The 19,521-nt window shown below is 37.2% G+C and overlaps 1 protein-coding gene across 1 annotated transcript in view; it reads left to right on the top strand.

The window, feature by feature from the left end:
* The window catches only part of LOC107040317 (zinc finger protein rotund), a 69,770-nt gene extending 60,968 nt beyond the window's left edge, over positions 1-8,802 (top strand). Inside the window, exons 5-12 of the mRNA XM_029126249.1 lie at positions 2,071-2,230; positions 2,717-2,929; positions 3,012-3,134; positions 5,625-5,759; positions 5,858-6,058; positions 6,890-7,113; positions 8,431-8,587; positions 8,681-8,802. Of these exons, the coding sequence (XP_028982082.1) occupies positions 2,071-2,230; positions 2,717-2,929; positions 3,012-3,134; positions 5,625-5,759; positions 5,858-6,058; positions 6,890-7,113; positions 8,431-8,587; positions 8,681-8,802 (1,335 nt within the window). The remainder of the gene's footprint in view (positions 1-2,070; positions 2,231-2,716; positions 2,930-3,011; positions 3,135-5,624; positions 5,760-5,857; positions 6,059-6,889; positions 7,114-8,430; positions 8,588-8,680) is intronic.
* Positions 8,803-19,521: the final 10,719 nt, after the last annotated feature.

Genomic DNA, 19,521 nt, shown 5'->3' with positions numbered 1-19,521 from the left:
GCGTCGAACCTACCGGACCACAGCCTCCCTCCGAGAATAACTTGCATGCGGCCAAGAAGATGTTTTCTATCCTTTATTTTCTGTCTTACTTACACCTCCTTCGCTTCTTCGTAAGTTTCTTATTTCTCATTTCTTATTTCTTATTCTTGTCGTTGCTTTTTTTACTTCTTTTGAAACCCACGGTGAAAGAAACACACATGCAATCCATATATACGGTGAACTGCTTTAACTCAGTCTCAGGTGACCTAGGTCCGGGATTGAAAGCAACTTGGAAAAAAGAATGGGTGGATGATAAAGGGACGAGGAAAGAGGGTAGGGGAAATGGGAAAAAGATGAGTTTGTGGTATGGGTTTGAAAAGAAAAAATAAAAGGTAGTGAGTTAAAAGGGAGAGTCTTGGTGGCAAAAAGAAATGGGAACACCAAGACCATGAAAAAGTTTTGGGTCATTGCCGTCTACACTCGTCTGGTTTTAGCCATTTCGCATTAGCCTACACGCTGTGATGTATTTTTCAAGTCAGCCTCTTTTTCGGGATCTATATTCTTTTTCTTTCACTCTTCATTCTTGGGGTCTCTACTTTGCTCGTTTAGATTACGAGGTCTCATAGGTTGTTGAACTCCGGCCGTTAGCTACACTCCAGAACCCGGAATAAGCATAAATTGATTTTTTTTTTTCATTTTTTAGTTATATTTTTCATTGTTTTGGTTGGTTTTTCGTTTTTGACTACTCTGTGTTTGGACACACGCCCCTTATGTTGTTGTTATATTTTTTTTGTTATTGGGTGCATTAGAATGCGTGGCCCTAAACTCATGTGCGTTTTTTAGTTTTTCCTCGATATAATCTCTGGATTTTTGAATTATTGCCAGATCCCTATGTTAAGGACGTCTGATTTTAGTGATTAATTATTAAGTTTACAAATTGTTTCAATACTCGAACCAAATTTTGCAGCTAATCATTGGTTCTATGCATTGCAATCACAAATCATCATTCTATAAATTTTGAAATATGATTAATGTTATAACCAAATATTGGCAACAAAATACAAGAATCCTCGGATAATCTCGAATAGCTTTGATGAGTCACGATTCTATGTCACACGCATACAATCGGGGTAGCGCAGAGCCATGGAGATTTACCAAAAGATTCTTCTTTTGTTCACTCATTGTGGATTGAAAAAAGACACGAAAAAAAATTGAATCAGTGTCAGTATGAGGCCAGTAGCGAGGTTACACGGTCCTTGGGGAATGGAGTGATGTTGAAAAAAAAGTAGTTGCAAGACAATGACGGCAAAAATTGCTCAACAAATAATCATGATCGAGGCACTTTCAGTAATTACATCTAAAATTGATCAATGACAGTTGTGCTCAAGTGTTTGGTAACCAGTTGGTTTTTATCACTGGAACCATCTGAGTATGCATTTCATTTGATAAGGAAGGGGGCATCTGGCAACACTGCAGAAAGTACAGAGTCAAGCGAAAGAGACCACCCACTCGCTCACTCCATACCCAAAGGTTCATTACCGATACTCATTTTTGTTTTTTCCACTCATCCTTGGCCTCCATATAAACACAATTTTAACGATTCATACTGGATCTCGTTGATAATAAAACATTGAGTCCATTGAAAGCCAGAAAAAGTCTGTTTCCTTGTTGATGAAAAAACAAAATCAATTACCAATATCAACGTTATTATCACAACTCTAATGCAAAGCGTAGTTACACTGGTGGCGGCAAAATTGGCGATTAGTTAGTAATTTTGTTATAATTAATTTATTTGGTAAATTATTGCCTTAACTCTCACACTTTTTGGTATCATTCTGTTCTGTGCCCGCCTGTCCTGCTGCTTCTGGTACACACACTATAATATCTCAAAAAAAACTTAAAAAAATCCAAATCAAATTACGAAAACAAAAACAAAATGCTCCTGGGCTCGGTTATCTCTGGGGTGGCGTCTCCAACCATATCTACCGGTGTCCGCGATTACCAATGGCCGCTTCTATCACGGCGAAAAAAATCTTCTGGTCATCATGCTCCAACCTTTTTGAATCACAATACCAAAAACCAAACAAAAAGGAGTTGCAACAGCGTGTTGTGTTCCAGCAACACGCCGGCCTCATCGGCGGCCCAAATGCTACCAGCTGTCCTGTCTGTCACAAGCTCTTCTTAGGAGGTGAGGCGCTTATGGAACACATGAAGATCACCCACAAGGATCCAAATGCCTCTGGTGTTGCCAGTAAGTATCTACAATTGTAAGATTACTTGATAATTCAATCAAGGGGAGTATACTATCCTGTCTCAGATGATCTTCATTCAAAATAATCTGTAATAAAAGTGAAATCTGAGACAGATCTGATAGTATACACAGTCAGCATATGAGAGTATGCTAGCCCTCAAGTATTTCACATATCCCCGGACTAGCTTTTGGCGCGGGCATACGTGTCTTACAATCTACGGCGTGGATACTGTTTGGAGATTAACTAACCTTAGACAGCAACTAATAATTCATAAGGTGGCTTTGATAAATTTTTTATGAAGCTTCATTTACATCTGTGTATGAATGACGTGAATGATTGAATAACTTCAATGATCATCCAAGTGAGAGGAAATTGAAACGGTACAATTGAGCGAGTGAATGAGATATTCTTTATCTAAGATTAAGGCTCTTCTTGGGGTGCTTTATCCTGCTTGGCATTGACCTCGACCTTGTGTCGTACTATTGTTCCCCCTGCTGACTGCACCACCTCCGTTGCCGGGGTTTACCTAGCCAAGCGAAGGACGGCCAATCATCCTTGTCCAGTTTGTGGAAAGCACTACGTCAATGAAGGAAGTCTTAGGAAACATTTGGCGTGTCATCCTGAAACTAGTCAGCTCAGCACGAATCTCAGGATGTGGCCGTGTTCTGTGTGCCAAGCAGTATACACTCATGAGAGCGGTAAGCTATCATCACTGCGATGATATAGATGTGATTTTACCATTAACATTCATCCAACATGATTTATTTGTAATTTGTGAAGGCCTGCTGAGTCACATGGAGCATATGAGAATGGATCCTAAGCACCAGTTTGCTGCACAGTACGTACTCAGTCGAGCTGCAGCGGAGAGACGCGAGAGAGAACTCTTGGCTAGCTCTAGTTTAGGTAAGATAACTCTCATTGATTATGTTGGCAAAAAACACTAACAGCGATGGAATACGGTATACCGCATACCGGACACGGATTTTAAATGTATTTTCAAAGCAGAAGAAAAACTGTAACACACGGAGAAATTTTCTAGAAAAATTCTAGTACGAGTACTGGAAAAAATCACAATCCACCGGCTATGAAAAATTCTAGTGCTGTTAAGGTAAAATTTCTTGGTATTTCTGGTAAAATTTCTGGGGAGTTCTGTGAAATTTTCACAGAAATACAGGGAAAAATTCACGTTTTCCCCAATAAAGTTTCTAGTGCCGGCACTGGAATTTTTCCTGGCCGTCACCTTGCGTCTCTTTTCCCGTGCTAGAACTAGAATTTTTCTAAAAAATTTCTCTCCGTGCACAGTAACAAACGTACAAAAAAAATAAACCGAAGAACTCGAAAAAAAGATAAGGAAAAGGAGTGCAATATTTCGACAAATATTATAGTGAATCATTTCGATCCTGGTAGGGAAATAAATCATTTAGAGCGGACCATTATCACCTGCACGCATCACTCGAAAGAATGACAATAATCTCGGATGCAAGTTGTACACTGATAGAATGATTCATTTATTCCAAACGAGATTCGTTAACTATTAACGAATGGTAGAGTTGAATATGACCAAATGATAATTCGTTAATAGTTAACGAATGGTTCACTTGAAAGGTGAAAGTCGAGTCAAACAAGACCTCTCAAATATGCATTCGTTAACTATTAACGAATAAACATTTGGTGAGACCAAATAGATCCTAGCCGTCAATCAAATTCATTTGTTAGCAATAACTAATTCTGTCTATCAGTGTACCCACGGGGCAGAATTCCAGGACATAGACCATATCTCATGGCAATGTCCTCTTCTGGTTGCCCAAAAATCGTTACTACATACACTGTTAGAAAATTACTCTTGAAATTTCAAGTGGAAAAGCTTGAAATTTTTAACAACGACAAAGTTACATTAGATTTCTGTATATTTCTTCATGTAGGAACCAGTTAATTTTTTAAATATTTAAGTAATTTTCGACTTCCAGGTTCATACCGCACTGATAGTTTGAAAATTGGAAGAATTCAGGCAACAACTTGTCTGAATTCTCAATCGATTAACTTTAGATTGGTTACCCTATGAGGGAACCCCCGCCACGCGTCGTTTTTTTTAATTATAATTGACTGGCTAACCGAGGAGATCCAAAAAAATTTGACTTTGTCAATTGAAGCATCTAAAAAATTATAGTAGTTTTTAGATCCACATATTTCCCAAAATTAACAAAGAAAATAAGTTATTTCGGACAGATGAATTATTTTTTCCCATCTTCAATGAAATTGCCCATGACGCGACGTTGCCGGAAACTCGCTAAACGCGCTCGGGTAGAGTACAGTTGATTCGGCAACGCTAAAGCCTAATAACACGGCGGGGAATCCCGGTGGAGGTGACCAAGTTGCAAGGTCGCGTTTGGTGACCAGACTAGAGTTGAAAATTCAATTTCATCGAAGGTTTAATTTTCAGAATGAGACCTCAATGAGATCTAGACATGAAAAAACCAATTTTCTTGAATTTTCAAAACGAATGAGAATGTTATGAACCTTTTCGTATGAAATGACATTCAAACTCACAACATTGACAATTCAGATGACGCTGTGACTGAAATTTCAAGAAATTTCTAACAGTGTAATGACCAAACAAGATCATTGGAATATTTCTCTCCGTATGAGACTTGCACGCATGCAAAAATTCATTGGAAAACCTAGCGATTTCGCTAGAAAATTCTATTGGAATTCTATAGGAATTCTCTGGAGTTTCCATAGGATTTCCATTGGAATTCTCGTGAAAAATTATACTTGTTGTTTGCGCTAATTCTATTGCATATTTGATAGGAAGAAATTGATATATTTTGAATTTCTGTTCGAATTTTTCTCTTGAGAATTTTTCTATTACAATTATGGGCACAAATTTTCCAAGTTTTTTCCGCTGGATTTTGTTTTGATTTGCATTGCGAAATCCGAGTGAAAAAAACTTCTAAAATTGGTGGCCAAGCATTCTTATAGAAAAAATCTCAAGAGAAAAATTCAAACAGAAATTCGAAAACTATTGACTTTTTCTTAAAAAACAAATAGACTTTTTCAATAGCATTCCAATAGAAATTCTATAGAAACCCCATGGAATTCCTGTAGAGTTTTCTAGTGAATTCACCAAGTTTCTATTGAATGTTTTGATACGTGTGCCAATTTATGGTGGCAACTGACTTCAAAGCTCTTACAGCTATAGACAAATTCTATACCAAGTGTAACCTCCGCATATAACCAATGAATATATAGTAAAGCAATGTAAAAACCAAATGTATGAAACCTTGCCGATAGAACAACTAACCCGGATATGGGTTTTATACTTTACACCAATAAAAAAACTCATTAGAGTGGGAAATAAATTGTATGAATGAACTGATATGATTGACCATGTAGGTGCTGGCCTTGGTGTATTATCCGGTCAAGGGGGACCCCAGAATTTGCAACAGCCACCGATGTGCCCATCACCGTCAGCCCATTCAGACAGCAGTAGTGGTAATGGAAGATTATCGTCAGCCGGTAGTGAACCTGGTACGCTCAATTTTTTCTAATCCATCAGTAGTGTAATTTTGGCCAACTCTTTCGGAAATGAGATTCAATCTCTGAGCAGATTAAATTAACGAGAGCAGATTTTTGCGCAGGCACCGGTCTACTGAACAACAACAATACCAACAATAATAACAACATGACGTCACCGGGACCAAGTGGCAATAAATTGAGTGAAATGTTGAGAACAGGTAGTCAACCGAGCTCAGCGCAGCAGTACCACGATGAGATGCAGTCACAACAACAGCGTATGGCCGTTATGGCTGCTGCTGTTCAGGCAGTCGGTGAGTGGCATTGATAATTAACAGGGATATAGAACTGGAGAATCACGTACGAAAAAATCCTATAGGATTTCCCATAGGATATTCTATAGGATTTCCTATAGGGAATCCTATGGAGAATTCGAACATTTTCTATAGGATTTTTCAGATAGGATTTGCTATAGGATTTCTTAGAGGATATTCTATACGATTTTCAATAGGATTTCCTATGAAATTTAGGGTCATAAGGGTCAAAAGAGTCATATGGGGGTCATGTGAGGATCATATGAAGGTCATATAAAGGTCATGTGGGGGTCATACGAGGATCATGTGGAAGTCATATAAGGAGTGTTACATGGAGACATGTGAGGGTCATAGGAAGCTCATGAAGATCAAATGACCTTCATATGACCCCCATATAATCCCTATATAATCTCCATGTAACTCCTATTTGATCCCATATGATCCTGATATGATTCCCATATCACCCCCGTATGACCTCCGTATGATCCCCATATTACCCTTCAATACCTCTAATATGACCCATTAAGACCCATATATGACCGTCACATGACACGTTTGACCCTCATTGTGGCCCTCATGCCCCTAAATTTCATAGGAAATTCTGTTGAAAATCTGCATATGAAATCCTATAGAAAATCCTATGGAGAATTCGAACATTTCCTGATTTCCTAGCGAAGGATTTCCTGTAGGAAACCCTTCGCTAGAAAGGAAATCCTTCTTAGAAATTCCTCTATGATTTCCTACAGAAAATCCTATAGGATATGCTATAGAAAATCCTATAGGATTTTTTCATACGTGAAAAGTCAACTAAATCCAATATTTTGTCAACAGGTTTGCAAAATTCAGTGTCGCCGAATCTTTCGCCGGTTGACGTTGCGTCTCTAGCAGCAGCAATGCGAATGGGCAACAACGGTGACATGACTGGCAATGCTCAAGGTTCGACGGGACAACAGCAGCAGAATGTGCAATCTGGTGGTCAAGCTGAACAAGCCATCAGAATGCACCAGGCTGAGGCCCTGCTGAGGTCCCAAGCCGAAGCCGCCCTCAGACTTGCAGTGAGTATTGAAAATTCAAATTTATGACTTCATATCCATGAGCATTAACGATATCATGAGAACTTGAACATGACGATTATCTCCCACGAATGGAGAAAGTAAGGCGGTTTTCATGAGTACAATCGTCTTGCGACAAATTTTCATGAAGCCCGTTTAACGAACAAAAGAGAATTGAATACGAGTCTAAAAAACATGAATAAGCGAATCATAATTGTCCAAATAATTTGGGTCAGAAGAAAATAGAATAATTCTGCTTTCTTAATATTGCGGTTACTAAGGTTTTCTCCGAGGAAAGATGATTAGAATTAATAGCTTAAATTATGAGATTAACTCACACTTTTGACGTTAAGGATAGGAGAATCTGAGTGCAATATAGTGAAAATGAAGATCGATTTTTTTACTTTGAAGAGATAATATTAATATCCAAATACAAAATTTCTGATATGAATGAGAAGAAGCTGTGTCAATATTCAAAATGAAGTTTTCAGTTTTAATTTGGTGCTGCTAATACGAGATGGGGATATTCTAAGCACGGAATAATATTGATGAGATGAACAACAGATTAATTGAATTACCGTGTGCACTAACTAAAAATTGATAACAGTGTAGGCACGCTATTTTATCAGAGTATCAACAAACATTGAATTCCAAAAATTCGCACTCTAAAGTGTGTTCTAGACGTAATTGGAATGTTATTCAGTGACCATAGAAAATAGAACATGACCAAATCATTCATTGTAATATGAAAGTTTAACAGCTGATGAATTGGGATATCTGATTCCGATTGGTCGTATTGCTTTTGCCAGCAAGAATGATTATAATGATTAATTGCAAATAGGAATATCGAATGTTTTGTTTTTTGTTGATTGTTTTAAAGTGACGCAATCCATCTATTGGATTATACACACCATCACATAATTATGACGTATCTATCATTTTGCGTCCAGTTATCTAAATCTGTAGTTTCCAGTCCTTCAGATATTTATGTATCTCGTTTACATAATTGTGGTCAGTTGCGTCTGCGAATTTCCTGACGATAAAGGACCTAGAACAGTTCGAGTTACTCAGTCTAACTAGAAGCTTAGATCTTCGTAAGAATATCGAATCCGCCAGGAAAAAGAGCGCAGGAAAGGGCATCAACACGCCAATTAGATTCCACCCCAAGTCAATTATACAAGCGTTAGATCGAGTTAGTGAGATATTTATGACTCCCAATCGTACCTTGATATCCTGAAGTATAGGAAAGCACTCAGAGTGATTCTTCAATCACTGATGGTAACCGCACATCGAGTAATACCTAAATGATATAATCACCAGGTATCACAGGCAGCGGCAGCAGCAGCAGCAAGCTCAGCGGTGAACAGTGACATGAGGCATCATCTTGGACAGCACAATGGTGGTAGTACGTCCGGTATGTCTGGCCATCATGGTAATCAACAGCTGTCACAGCCAGACAGTTTATCACCGGACTTAGGTAAGTCGAGCCAGATGATGAGGAGCCACGGTGAAGACATACAATCCACCAACAAGCGCGTACGACTAACCGCTAGCCTGATTCCATCATCAGGGGAGGCGCTTAGACTACAGGAGCAACGATTAGAGCAGGCACTGAGGCTACACGGTGATCCGCGTGCACTTGGTTTTACCCTCCAGCACGTTGTTAATCAGCAGAACAATCAGCAACCATGAAAGTTCAGTTACTACTGAGACGAGTGGACCCCTTGGACAAATGACATGTCCTTACCGCTTGAACGTGATCAGATGCAACAGTTGCATCAGCAAAATCAGTTGCATCAGCAAATACAACTTCAACAGCAGCAACAACAGATGCAGCAGCAGGAGCAACAACGTTCAACGCCGATGGATGATCAGCAGCAAATAACAACAGTTATTGCTAACGATGGTCAACATCTTGGGGACAGGGGAGTCAAGAGGAAGGCCGATGACATGGCGGCCGGTGAGAATACGCAGAGTTAATTCTCAACCTTTTGATTATCTTTCTATCCTTGTCCAAGTGTGGTCACTATCGCATACACTCGCTGTCTCAGCAGTACGAATTTACATGAAATATATTCCATACTTATGCATCTCAATACCATTAAACTGACAATACTTACTTTGTGAACAAAACTGGCTTTCGTCTTCCATATTGAAAAGAGAGGGGCACATTCACATCATGTTGTGTAATCAAGGAATGATTAACTTGAGCCATTTCAGTTCACAATGAGTCAATGACATTTGATTCAACCATCAGATCTCAATGACTATTTGGAAAAACATTCAAATATTCCAGTCGTCATACGGCTTGACCTTAATACAATGTCTGAAATATTGACAGGCTGGGTTGTCTATACCCACTCACGTGCCATAATAATTGCGCAGAATTCTTAATCGAAGCCAAAAGACATTGGGTAATTATCCAATTTTTTTTGGTGGATTGAACCAGGTACTATAGCCTTAGTACAAGAGTCGCGAGTCTAATAATGATGCATTTGTGGTTAAAAATCTCACGGGCGATTTCACCAAAATGTCATCCACGACCAACGACTCAATTTACTGTAATGCATATATCCAAAAGGAATGGAAGCACTTGAATTTCTCCATTGATAAACTCCAAAACGGGATTTTAATGTAAATGATGGAATAGTTATTAAAACATTTAAACTAAAATGGTGTCAAATGCCAGGTGCGCGATAACGCGAATAAATAATGTATAAACTAAAGTGAAAAATCAACTGATACGTGAATAATTGCGCGTAATTTGCGAATGATTTAATAGATAAATGTACAGACCGACTTAACTGTATTTGACGGACGTATCTTGACTGAGTATAAGCTGAAAAAAAAAACAATTACAATGTCTCAAAACACTTTGTACACACTATAAATAAAAATATACGGTAATACACTTATACATAATTACACGATATGAACAATTAACGAACAATGATGCTGATATGCGCTTTTTAAGAGGCACATATTGGAGTGTGCGCGCATTGCTGACTATATAAAAATCCCACAATACATGAGTGCTCGGCGTGGCACAAAAACTATTAGTCGATAAGAAACGAAATAAACAAATATTATTACAAACAGTTATATTATATATATTATATATACATACGAGAATCTAAGGTGAATTTCAAACGAGAGAAGAACACATACACGCTGTATAAATAACAAAAATAATTAGTAACAGCGAAAAGAGTGAAGTTTTTCTTTTCACACGTGAGATTGAAACACAATGATGAATTCAGAGAGATTAAAATAAAAAAAAACTAAATGCTAAATATTATATATATGAAAATATTATAAATAATTGAATATAGGGTCTATGAAGTTTAGGTTTAAATAAATGAATAAATAGAATTTGAATAAAATGCATGCGTGCGGGTGTGCACGAGTGTTCGCGTGGCATTTTTTTTTTTCGATTGATGATTTTTCGGTATGTCTGGACTCTATGTGAAGAAAAATGCAAAAAAATGATTAAAAAAAGTGCCTGAATGCGGAGAAATGTGAAAATGCGTCAGTATGAGTGAATACTTTTTCCTTTTATCTTCAAAAATTTCGCCCTTTTCTTTTGGTCGAAGTAAACTATCAGATATCCCGCGCGAATGCTTGTGCACACAGTTTAATGAATGTGAAATTGAGAGATTAAATAAAAAGAAATAAAAGATGAGCGTTAAAATATGTGAGTGAGAATTTAGAGTCCTGTGTGCTTGAGGTAATCTGAGGTCCTGTGATCGTTAATAAGCGAAATATTTTTTTATTTCCGATAAAAAAGATGAAAAATAATAAGAAAAAAAAGTGGGTAAACACGTTACACTTTGTGCGTCGTTTCGAATCTTTTAAAAAAAACCTTTGCAATATAAATATCGTTACGTTCTCGCAATATTAAGCAAAAAAGTTTAAAAATGAAAATACAAGAAGGGAAGACTCGAGTGGGAGAACAAGTTATAAATGATAAAGACGAAAAAAACGATTATGTGAACGAAAAAAAACGAAAAAAAGTCCGTGAATTTTTCAATTTCCGCCGGTGAGGTGGCGCGTACCCTTGCGTTTGGATAATGGTAATTGGTCGTCCGTGCTCTCTCGATATTGGGGAACTACTAAATTCATCGTTGAATGTGGCGAACATCTCGAGTATTATGATCAGTTGTTAGAATGGACATCACAAAGTGCGACAAACAGAAAATAAACAGAAAATTCTCGTTCAAGGGGAGACCGCGGTGAAATTTGAAAGTTAAAGGGAGTTGGCTCTATCATACGGATGACCTTGGTGCTTATTTGTTGTACTCAAAAAATGAGAAAACATCGAGTATCAATTTTTTCCAGTGACGGCATGTGACTGGACAGGCATCAAATCTTTAAATAATCTTTACCAGAACTTTTGATGGATTGACTTGAATTTCGGTTTCAACAGATGTAATTGACGAGAAGAATGTGTGGGCTTTTTTGAAAATTCCAATTTTTCGATTTTTTTTTCTAGGAATTGGTTCGTCTGACCCACATATAGCTCCGTATGACCCCCCTTGATCCTTATTTTGACCTTTAATTTTGAAGTCGTAATTTTAAATACCAAATACTAGATACTTCATCACCAGAAGTCGATTCCGTTTTTTTACAATTTTTTTTATTATTGATCAACTCCTTCCATCCAATTTACGGTCACAAATATGCAAAAATACAAAAACTTCTAACTTAAAAAAAAAGAGAATTGTCCCATTTTTTTCTATTTTGCCAAAGTTTCGTGTGCCATGACATTTCTTCAGGGCAGTTTATTTATCTCACGAAATTGGGTTAATTTCCCCTCACTTAGCTACCATCCCATCAATAATAAATAATCAACAAATTTTAACTTAAAAAATAACACAAAACTATTATAGCACATTTTTTCAAAGTCAATAATTATTGTAAAAAATTTCCTAGACTTATGTTAGTAAACATTCTATCAGTCATTTTCTATTCTATCAAAATTGAAGAATGAACTGAATAATTGTGCATATAGCACACGAAACGCTGGCAAAATTGAAAAAATGGAAGAATTTTCATATTTTAAAGTTGGAAGTTTTCGTATTTTTGCATATTTGTGACCGTAAATTGGCCGAAAGAAGCTATTCACTAATGATAAACCGAAACGGTTGGATAAATTATGAGCACAATTTTTAAAATATTTGTTTGATATATTAGGGCGGCAGTTTGGTAAAATCAATAATCAAAAATTTTTTGTTAATTGTATTTTATTTACAATATTATTATCTCCACCAATTGGAGGCGAAGGAATCGAAAAAATCGAAAAATTGTAATTTTCAAAGAAGCTTACATTTTTTTTCTACACTATATTACGTATGCACAAACCAGAATTCAAGTCTATTTGAAGATTTTACCCCTACAGCCGCATACCGTCAACGAAAAAAAATTAAAACTCAAATTTTTTCTCGTTTTTAGAGTATAAAAATGAGTGTTAAAATCATCAGCATGGAGGGACCCAATCCCCTGCGACTTTCAAAGATCCCCGCGGTCGCCCTCAATTCTCTCGAAAAATTTTTAGGAAAAAAAATTACAAATCGCAGACTGAAGTGTGCGGAATGAATGGAAGCGTGCCGAATTTCGTTCTGCCCATGGCCTACTCCTCCCTTCCTACGTCCCCTCCTCGCAACTTTGAGATGATACTCTCTCCTACAATTCTTCATTCAAAAATAAAAAGCTAGGTCATAGCGGAATGCTAGACATCTCGGCCAGCAATTGGAAACAAATATATCGGGGAAATAAAAATCATTTACGCTTTATGAATTTCAATGATGTTCTCCAAACGCGCAAACAAACAGAGGACAAAACGAAAACTAGCAAAAGGGATCGTATTAGGAAGATTCAGAACAAACAAATCGTCTTTATTGATACATATATGATAACACTCAAGGCTTCTCACTATCCGAATGAGATAAGAAACGCCAATGGATTCATCGTAAAAGCTACAGTTTTGCGTCCAGATCGATTTGATTCGTCAGTTGGACCTGGATAAAACGAAAATATTTTTGTCAAATCCCCTCATCCCTCGCAAAACTCCAAGACCCAGAGGAAAACTGAAATTAGAATGACAGTCAGGTACCGATGAATGATTCCCATCGATCTGGATCGCCTCTCCGTTTTATCTTCCCAACGATTTTTTACGTTACAGCGTGTTTTTCCTACGGATAAATTTTTCCTTCTGTTGTCTGATTAATGTACATACACCGCAGGATGAAAAAAAAAAGAAATTACCGCAGAACGAGCAGTTGAACCGCAGTTAATGCCCATAAATCATAATGCAAAATAGGATTAGGTTTGTCAGTGTAAATACCTAAAGCGTATTGAGCGGGTGCATACCCCCGTTAATCGCAACCAACGTAATACTTTTTAATCGCAAACGATGATAAAGATATAATAAAAAAAAACATGCAGAATACCGTGCTTTATTTGATCGTTTGTTATCGAACGGTCCGACAAGCAATTTTATCATTTCATTAATTTTTTTTACTCTCGACACAAACACACACGCACACTATGAAATTCATTAAATTTACCAATACGGCATTGCGATGGATTGTACAGATAGGATAGATGTAAGCCTTTAAAGTGAAGAAAAAATAATAACACACGTTTTTACACACTTTGAGAAAATGGAAGTGAAAAATCCGCACAAACAGTATGGGCACGATAAACTGGCCTTTGCAATCAGGGTAGGGACCAATCTGTATATGTTATCGTTTACATCTCATAAGTTGGCAGTGGAAATTTAGTTTATGGTACAAGTGAATAAAAGGGGGTTCCCGGATTTTTTTTTCTCTGTAAAAAATCCCCCGGAAAATTTTTTCCAAGAAAAAATGCAACATAACTCAAATGATCTGATTCGGAATGAAATCATATTGAATTTAAAATTTACATATCAACATTGGTCGGTAAACAACGAATTGATTGAACAATCGCGAATGAAAGAAAAACGAATTTGATCAATAACTTTTTCATTTTCTCCTTTCTAAGACAAAAAAGAAATGCAATTAGCATTTTTTGAAGAAAAACTCCAAGCAAAATCCCACGTGGAAAATATTAATGAATGACATTAATTCCAAAGGAAATAATTGGCCAAGGGAAAAATTGACGGGGAAAAAATTTCCGGGAATTTTTTTCCGCGGAAAAAATCTGGAGAAAATTCTACATGGGAAAAATTAGTGGGATGAAAAAAATTCCAAGGCAAAAAATTGTCGAGGAAAAATTGCCGGGGAAAAAATTTCCGGGAATTTTTCTCCGGAAAATAACTGGAGAAAATTACACAGAAAAAATTATTGAGGGGAAAAAAACTCAAAAGAAAAAATTGTTGAGGAAAAATTGCCAGAGAAAAATTTCCGGGAATTTTTCTCCGGAGACAAAACTGGAAAAAATTAGTGAGAGGAAAAAATTTCAAGGGAAAAAATCGTCGAGGAGAAATTGACGGGGCAAAAATTTCCGAGAATTTTTCAATGAGGAAAAAAACTCCGGCCACGAAAAAAGGGCAAAGAACCGCCTTTTTCTCACCCGTATCATAAAACATCGTACGATACACATGCAAAAATGTACTTCCTGACGAGTGTGACCGCGCACCCGTCAAAAACTACTTTTTTCACTTGTACCGTAATGTATTATTTCCTTTCAATATTTCACGCTTTTTCCTCTCTTCATTTCTTTGCATTCCCTCTTACGAAGTATCCAATCTCCTTCCAACGAAATTCCACAGATATTTTTTTGCGAAATTTACTTCGGACGCACTAAAATATTACGGATAATGATAATTCCGTGGTGACGAGGCAATAATTTACAGATAAATTTTGATTAGAATTATTTCGGGATTGAGATGAATGTGATTGTGCTGTTATATTATTTTCACGATGAATGATCAATGGGAGGGAATCTGAAGGTCAATTTGCATAGAATATTCAGAGATATAAGTCAAAAGATTTTCCAAGTATTTGTAATTCGTCATCTCTGACCTTTACAGCCGCTGGGTTAAATTAATTTTTTTAGTGGCAATCCGTAGAAAGTATATATTTCAACTATTAATTTTCGGTCCCTGAGAGCAGACATAAAAAATTGAGTAACAAATGAATAAAAGAACACGTGTTGACAACACCATCGACCACAACCATGTGATTTGATTAAAAAAAACGAACATCCAAAAAACGAAAATTAGTAACAACAAACATGAAACAACAGATAATAACACCTGCACGCCGTAAATCCTTCATGACCACACAAAGCCATGGAACGATTGACTGACGACAGAAGTTTAAACCGGTGCATCCTGCCGTGCGCCGAGGGTCAATTTTCTGAGGTATCCATAAAAAAAATCCCAGAAAAAGAATCCCCCGAGGCGCCGACGCGTGCTCCGCGAACGTGTACAATATTAATTTTTTTTTTCAACAAAAAAAGTAACATTGCAAGAAAAAATAAAACTCCAAAGACAAGAAGAAATTGAATTGAATGAAAATTCACACACACACAGGTACAATAGCTCGTAGTGTATGTTCTGTAATCGAAGAAAGAAAAAAATAAAAAAAATAAAAAAATAATAATAACGACGTGACGTTGCCGCCGCGTCTAAAAAAGATATAAAAAAATAAAAAATAATTTACAAATATATTGATTTACATATGCCCGTAACTCATAAGGGGGTGAGTGGCGCAGTCACTTTGCGGATTCTCTGGGAATACGTGAAGGTACAAGAGACTGAAGGATGAAAATTAAAATGCAACAGTTGATATTTCCACCCTAGCGCCTGATAATTCCGAATTCATGAAAACAATATCATCTACTGTCGCTAGATGAAACCTCGACGATGCGCGGGAAATTCAAACTGCGAAGAAAAATTTTTCTGTCCTTCGAGTCGAAATGAAACTGAGAACAATTCAATGAGTGAAGAAATAGAAAATTGCAGTAACGTATCTCCGAAGAATCACCGAGCAAAGTAAACTTGAAATGATAGCAAAACATCGCCCCGCCAACCATAATCTTAATCTCTTCATGTAAATTGCTAAATGTTTATAACTAAAAGAAATTAATGCCATAGCCCGGATGCGCTGGTGTATACTCCCAGCGCATACACACTCACAAATACGACTCGACCTCGAATTAAACCGAAAGGATAAAAAAAAAATCCGCGACTTCAGTTGTTTGTAACCGCGGTAAAATTGGTAAAACAGATGCCAAGACACCAAATAATCAAAATATTTTTTAACAATGAAAATATTTAAAAATACAAATGATACAGACATCTAAAGCGTCAGCTCCATAATTGAAAAAAAAATATACAGAAAGACACAGTTGAAACGAGAATTCAATCATTCGCGTTTGTTGCCCACTTCGCGAATGACATTCTCGAAATAAAAAGCCCTGGTTCTCGGAGTGCGCCCTCCCGTGCGCACTCGGAAACACACTTCTCATACACGGGGACATTGTTTGAGTGGACATGAGTCCATTGCATTTCAATGAGCCTCACAAGATTTACACACACGCACACAGCACTTTACACTATGATGAAAAAAAAATACAATTACACATTAATAACACTTAATTACACAGTTACACACTACGGATATGTAAAGCCAATTGTTTTTGTAAATTGTCCAAATAACTTTCGATAAATTACGGATACATCCAAGTTGAGAGAAGAAAAGTCAAAAAAAGGAAGGAAAATTCCATGAAATTTCGGCCATCTTATCACTATGCTTTTTCGTTAGTTGAGGGACGCCACCGCCACGTGGCGCCACTTGACAAGTTCCAAACCAAAAATAAGTGAAAGAATATGGAAAACAGATGAATAAATTCATTAACATTAATCGAATAAACGACGTTTGTGGAATCGTCGGAAATTCGCGGCCTTTGGCATACGTTTGGATGCATTGAGAGGAATTAAAATCGAGATTACACGTTATCGATTAATGTGTTACTCGAGTTTGTTGTCCATGCACCATTAAACCCTCGATTATGACGATATATACACCCGAATGTGACAAATAATTGAGAGCATGATGATTAACGTAAAGCATGAGGCAATATCACCGATGAAAACGAGAAGAACTCATGAATAAATAACGTTACCAGCTGATTGTGATAATCATCCTGCTTATCGATAAATTCCGCCATTACGAATACACCAAGAATGATGGACTTAAGAGCAACGGCTTAGAGAGCCATTGTTTCCGGCTAAATAAATGAATTTAAAAAAAGGCGAACGAATAATTAAACAATGGAAAACAGATGAAAATAAGAAAAAAAAGTAATGATAACAGTGTTTGTTTGTTTTATCCAACGGGTTTTAATTTTTTAATGAAATAATCTTACTATTTGGATCTGCATGGCTATACAAAACAAAGGGACCTCTGTGGATTAAAAAATGTGATGATCCAGCCGAGCTTTGCCTCAATTTGTATACCGTGCGATTCCGATGAAGAAAAAAAGAGCAGTGAAAAAAAAAACGTAAAGTGCGCAGCATATATGAAAACCGACAGTCTATAGCAGTGCGAGCGCCTCGGCGACTGGGCGCGTTTTCACGCGTCCATTACAGTCTTGACCGAGCCTCCGTGATTAAAAACCGGAATAAGTTGTTTAAATGTCCACTATATAATCAAGAGTCATAGTTGTTAAGGCGGTGAGCTCAAACTTCGTGAAATCTGATGTCATTTCAAACCAATCATGAATTGTCAAAAAAAAAAGAGGAATTGCGATTTCAGGTTATGCAGAGAGACGGTCAACCGTAGAATTAACGATGTTTGAAGCTAGTATCATTGAGGTTAGATCTCACCGCGAGGCCCAACAGATGGAGTTACTGATCAATGCCCAGGCAGGGATGGTGGCTCCATCTGGCCCGGGCCGTTGATTTTTTCGAAATATTCTCCAGAGCTTTTGTTCACGGGAATATGTTGATTTTTTGTCCCACAATCCACTGACCCCCAATGGCTATTGGGCCATTAGTCCTGCGCATGCGCGTCCGAGGTGCTTGAGACCGAGTCCGAAAAAAAAATTCTTTGTGTAAAATTTTTGAAAAAATAAGAAGTTGAGAAGAAACTGACAATCAGACATATTGAGTAGCTTTGCTTCAGATCGCGGTCTGGCGATAGTTTTGAGAATTAATTGTTATATTTGGATACACCGTTGATGTGACAGTACCACTAAGTGAGTGCCTCCGTAAGGGTTAATAATGTTTTTTTCCGTTACAGTGAACAATCTTCAATTTAACTCAGAAAATATAAACTCAGCAAAGTAGTAGAAACAAATGCATACAATAGTAGAACAGTAATTAAACAAATGATGTACCACAATTAAAGTTAGCCAGTTAATTAAGGAAGAAAAAAAAAGTAATCAGCCAGAGAAGATATACTCAATGTTGTCTTTTTTCCGCTCGTCGTGTGCAGCTTAGTTTCATTACTTTGTGCCAAAGCCATTTTGATCTTCCGGTAGTATTGCCAGCAAAAAATATTGACAATTTTTTCAGTTTAATATGAGAAACCACAAATTCCAGAGAAAAGTAAATTGACATTTTTCTTCATACGTAAAAATACGAGCGGAAAGTCTCCCAATTGTACCAATAAAGATAAATGTATTGAGTGTTCGTAGTGATTTAGATTTTATGCAGACAAAATAATTAAATGCAGTCGTAATACTCGATTTTAATCAGCAAATAAGGATTGATGAAGAATAATTGATACATTAACAAATAATTTGACAAAAATCCTTTCAATCGTCATCTCAGAATAATTACTCCCTATCTCCCGGTCCCCCAACCACTTCATCCCCACCATAACGTCAAGTTCTGATGAAAATCAATATTTAAACTTTAATATTAAAAAAAAAAATCAGTGAGAGTAATCCTTACAGAATCGCATAAACCACAGCAGACAGACATATAATTAATAAACGTTTATCCGGATTAGATTTAAGATTAAGCAGAAAATCATGATGCTCCAATGGCACTCATGTACCGTCGTTTTTAATACGCGGAGGCACACACTAGAGGGCACCAAGTGACTCGGGACTCGGATGCGAATCGCTAGGGCGCCGTGCGTTCGACGGGCGTTAAAGGTCATGAGAAAATTCCTGAAACACTGGCCCTGCTCATTCTGATTGGAAATTTTTGAGAGATCACAGCATCAGAATGCCACGCAACTGCCCGGCATCTTGCGATGCCGTTCGTCACGCGAGATCTCATCTCAAGAATGATAAATCAAAGATGGCGGCTGCAGTGTGCGTCCGGCAAACGTACGGACACATCCCCGAATCCCCAAATTTCCCACAAAAAATTTTTCATTAGTAATTTCAAGTGCATAAAAGAACAATACTTGAGTTCACTTCACTTATGACATTTGCTTTCAACACAATACAAACTCCCCCCCCCCCCCC

This window comes from Diachasma alloeum, unplaced genomic scaffold, assembly GCF_001412515.2.
Source record: "Diachasma alloeum isolate Michigan unplaced genomic scaffold, Dall2.0 Dall_scaffold_00327, whole genome shotgun sequence".
NCBI classification, from domain to species: Eukaryota; Metazoa; Arthropoda; class Insecta; order Hymenoptera; family Braconidae; genus Diachasma; species Diachasma alloeum.
Note: the sequence above shows the minus strand (reverse complement) of the source record. Positions and strands in the feature narration are given on the sequence as shown.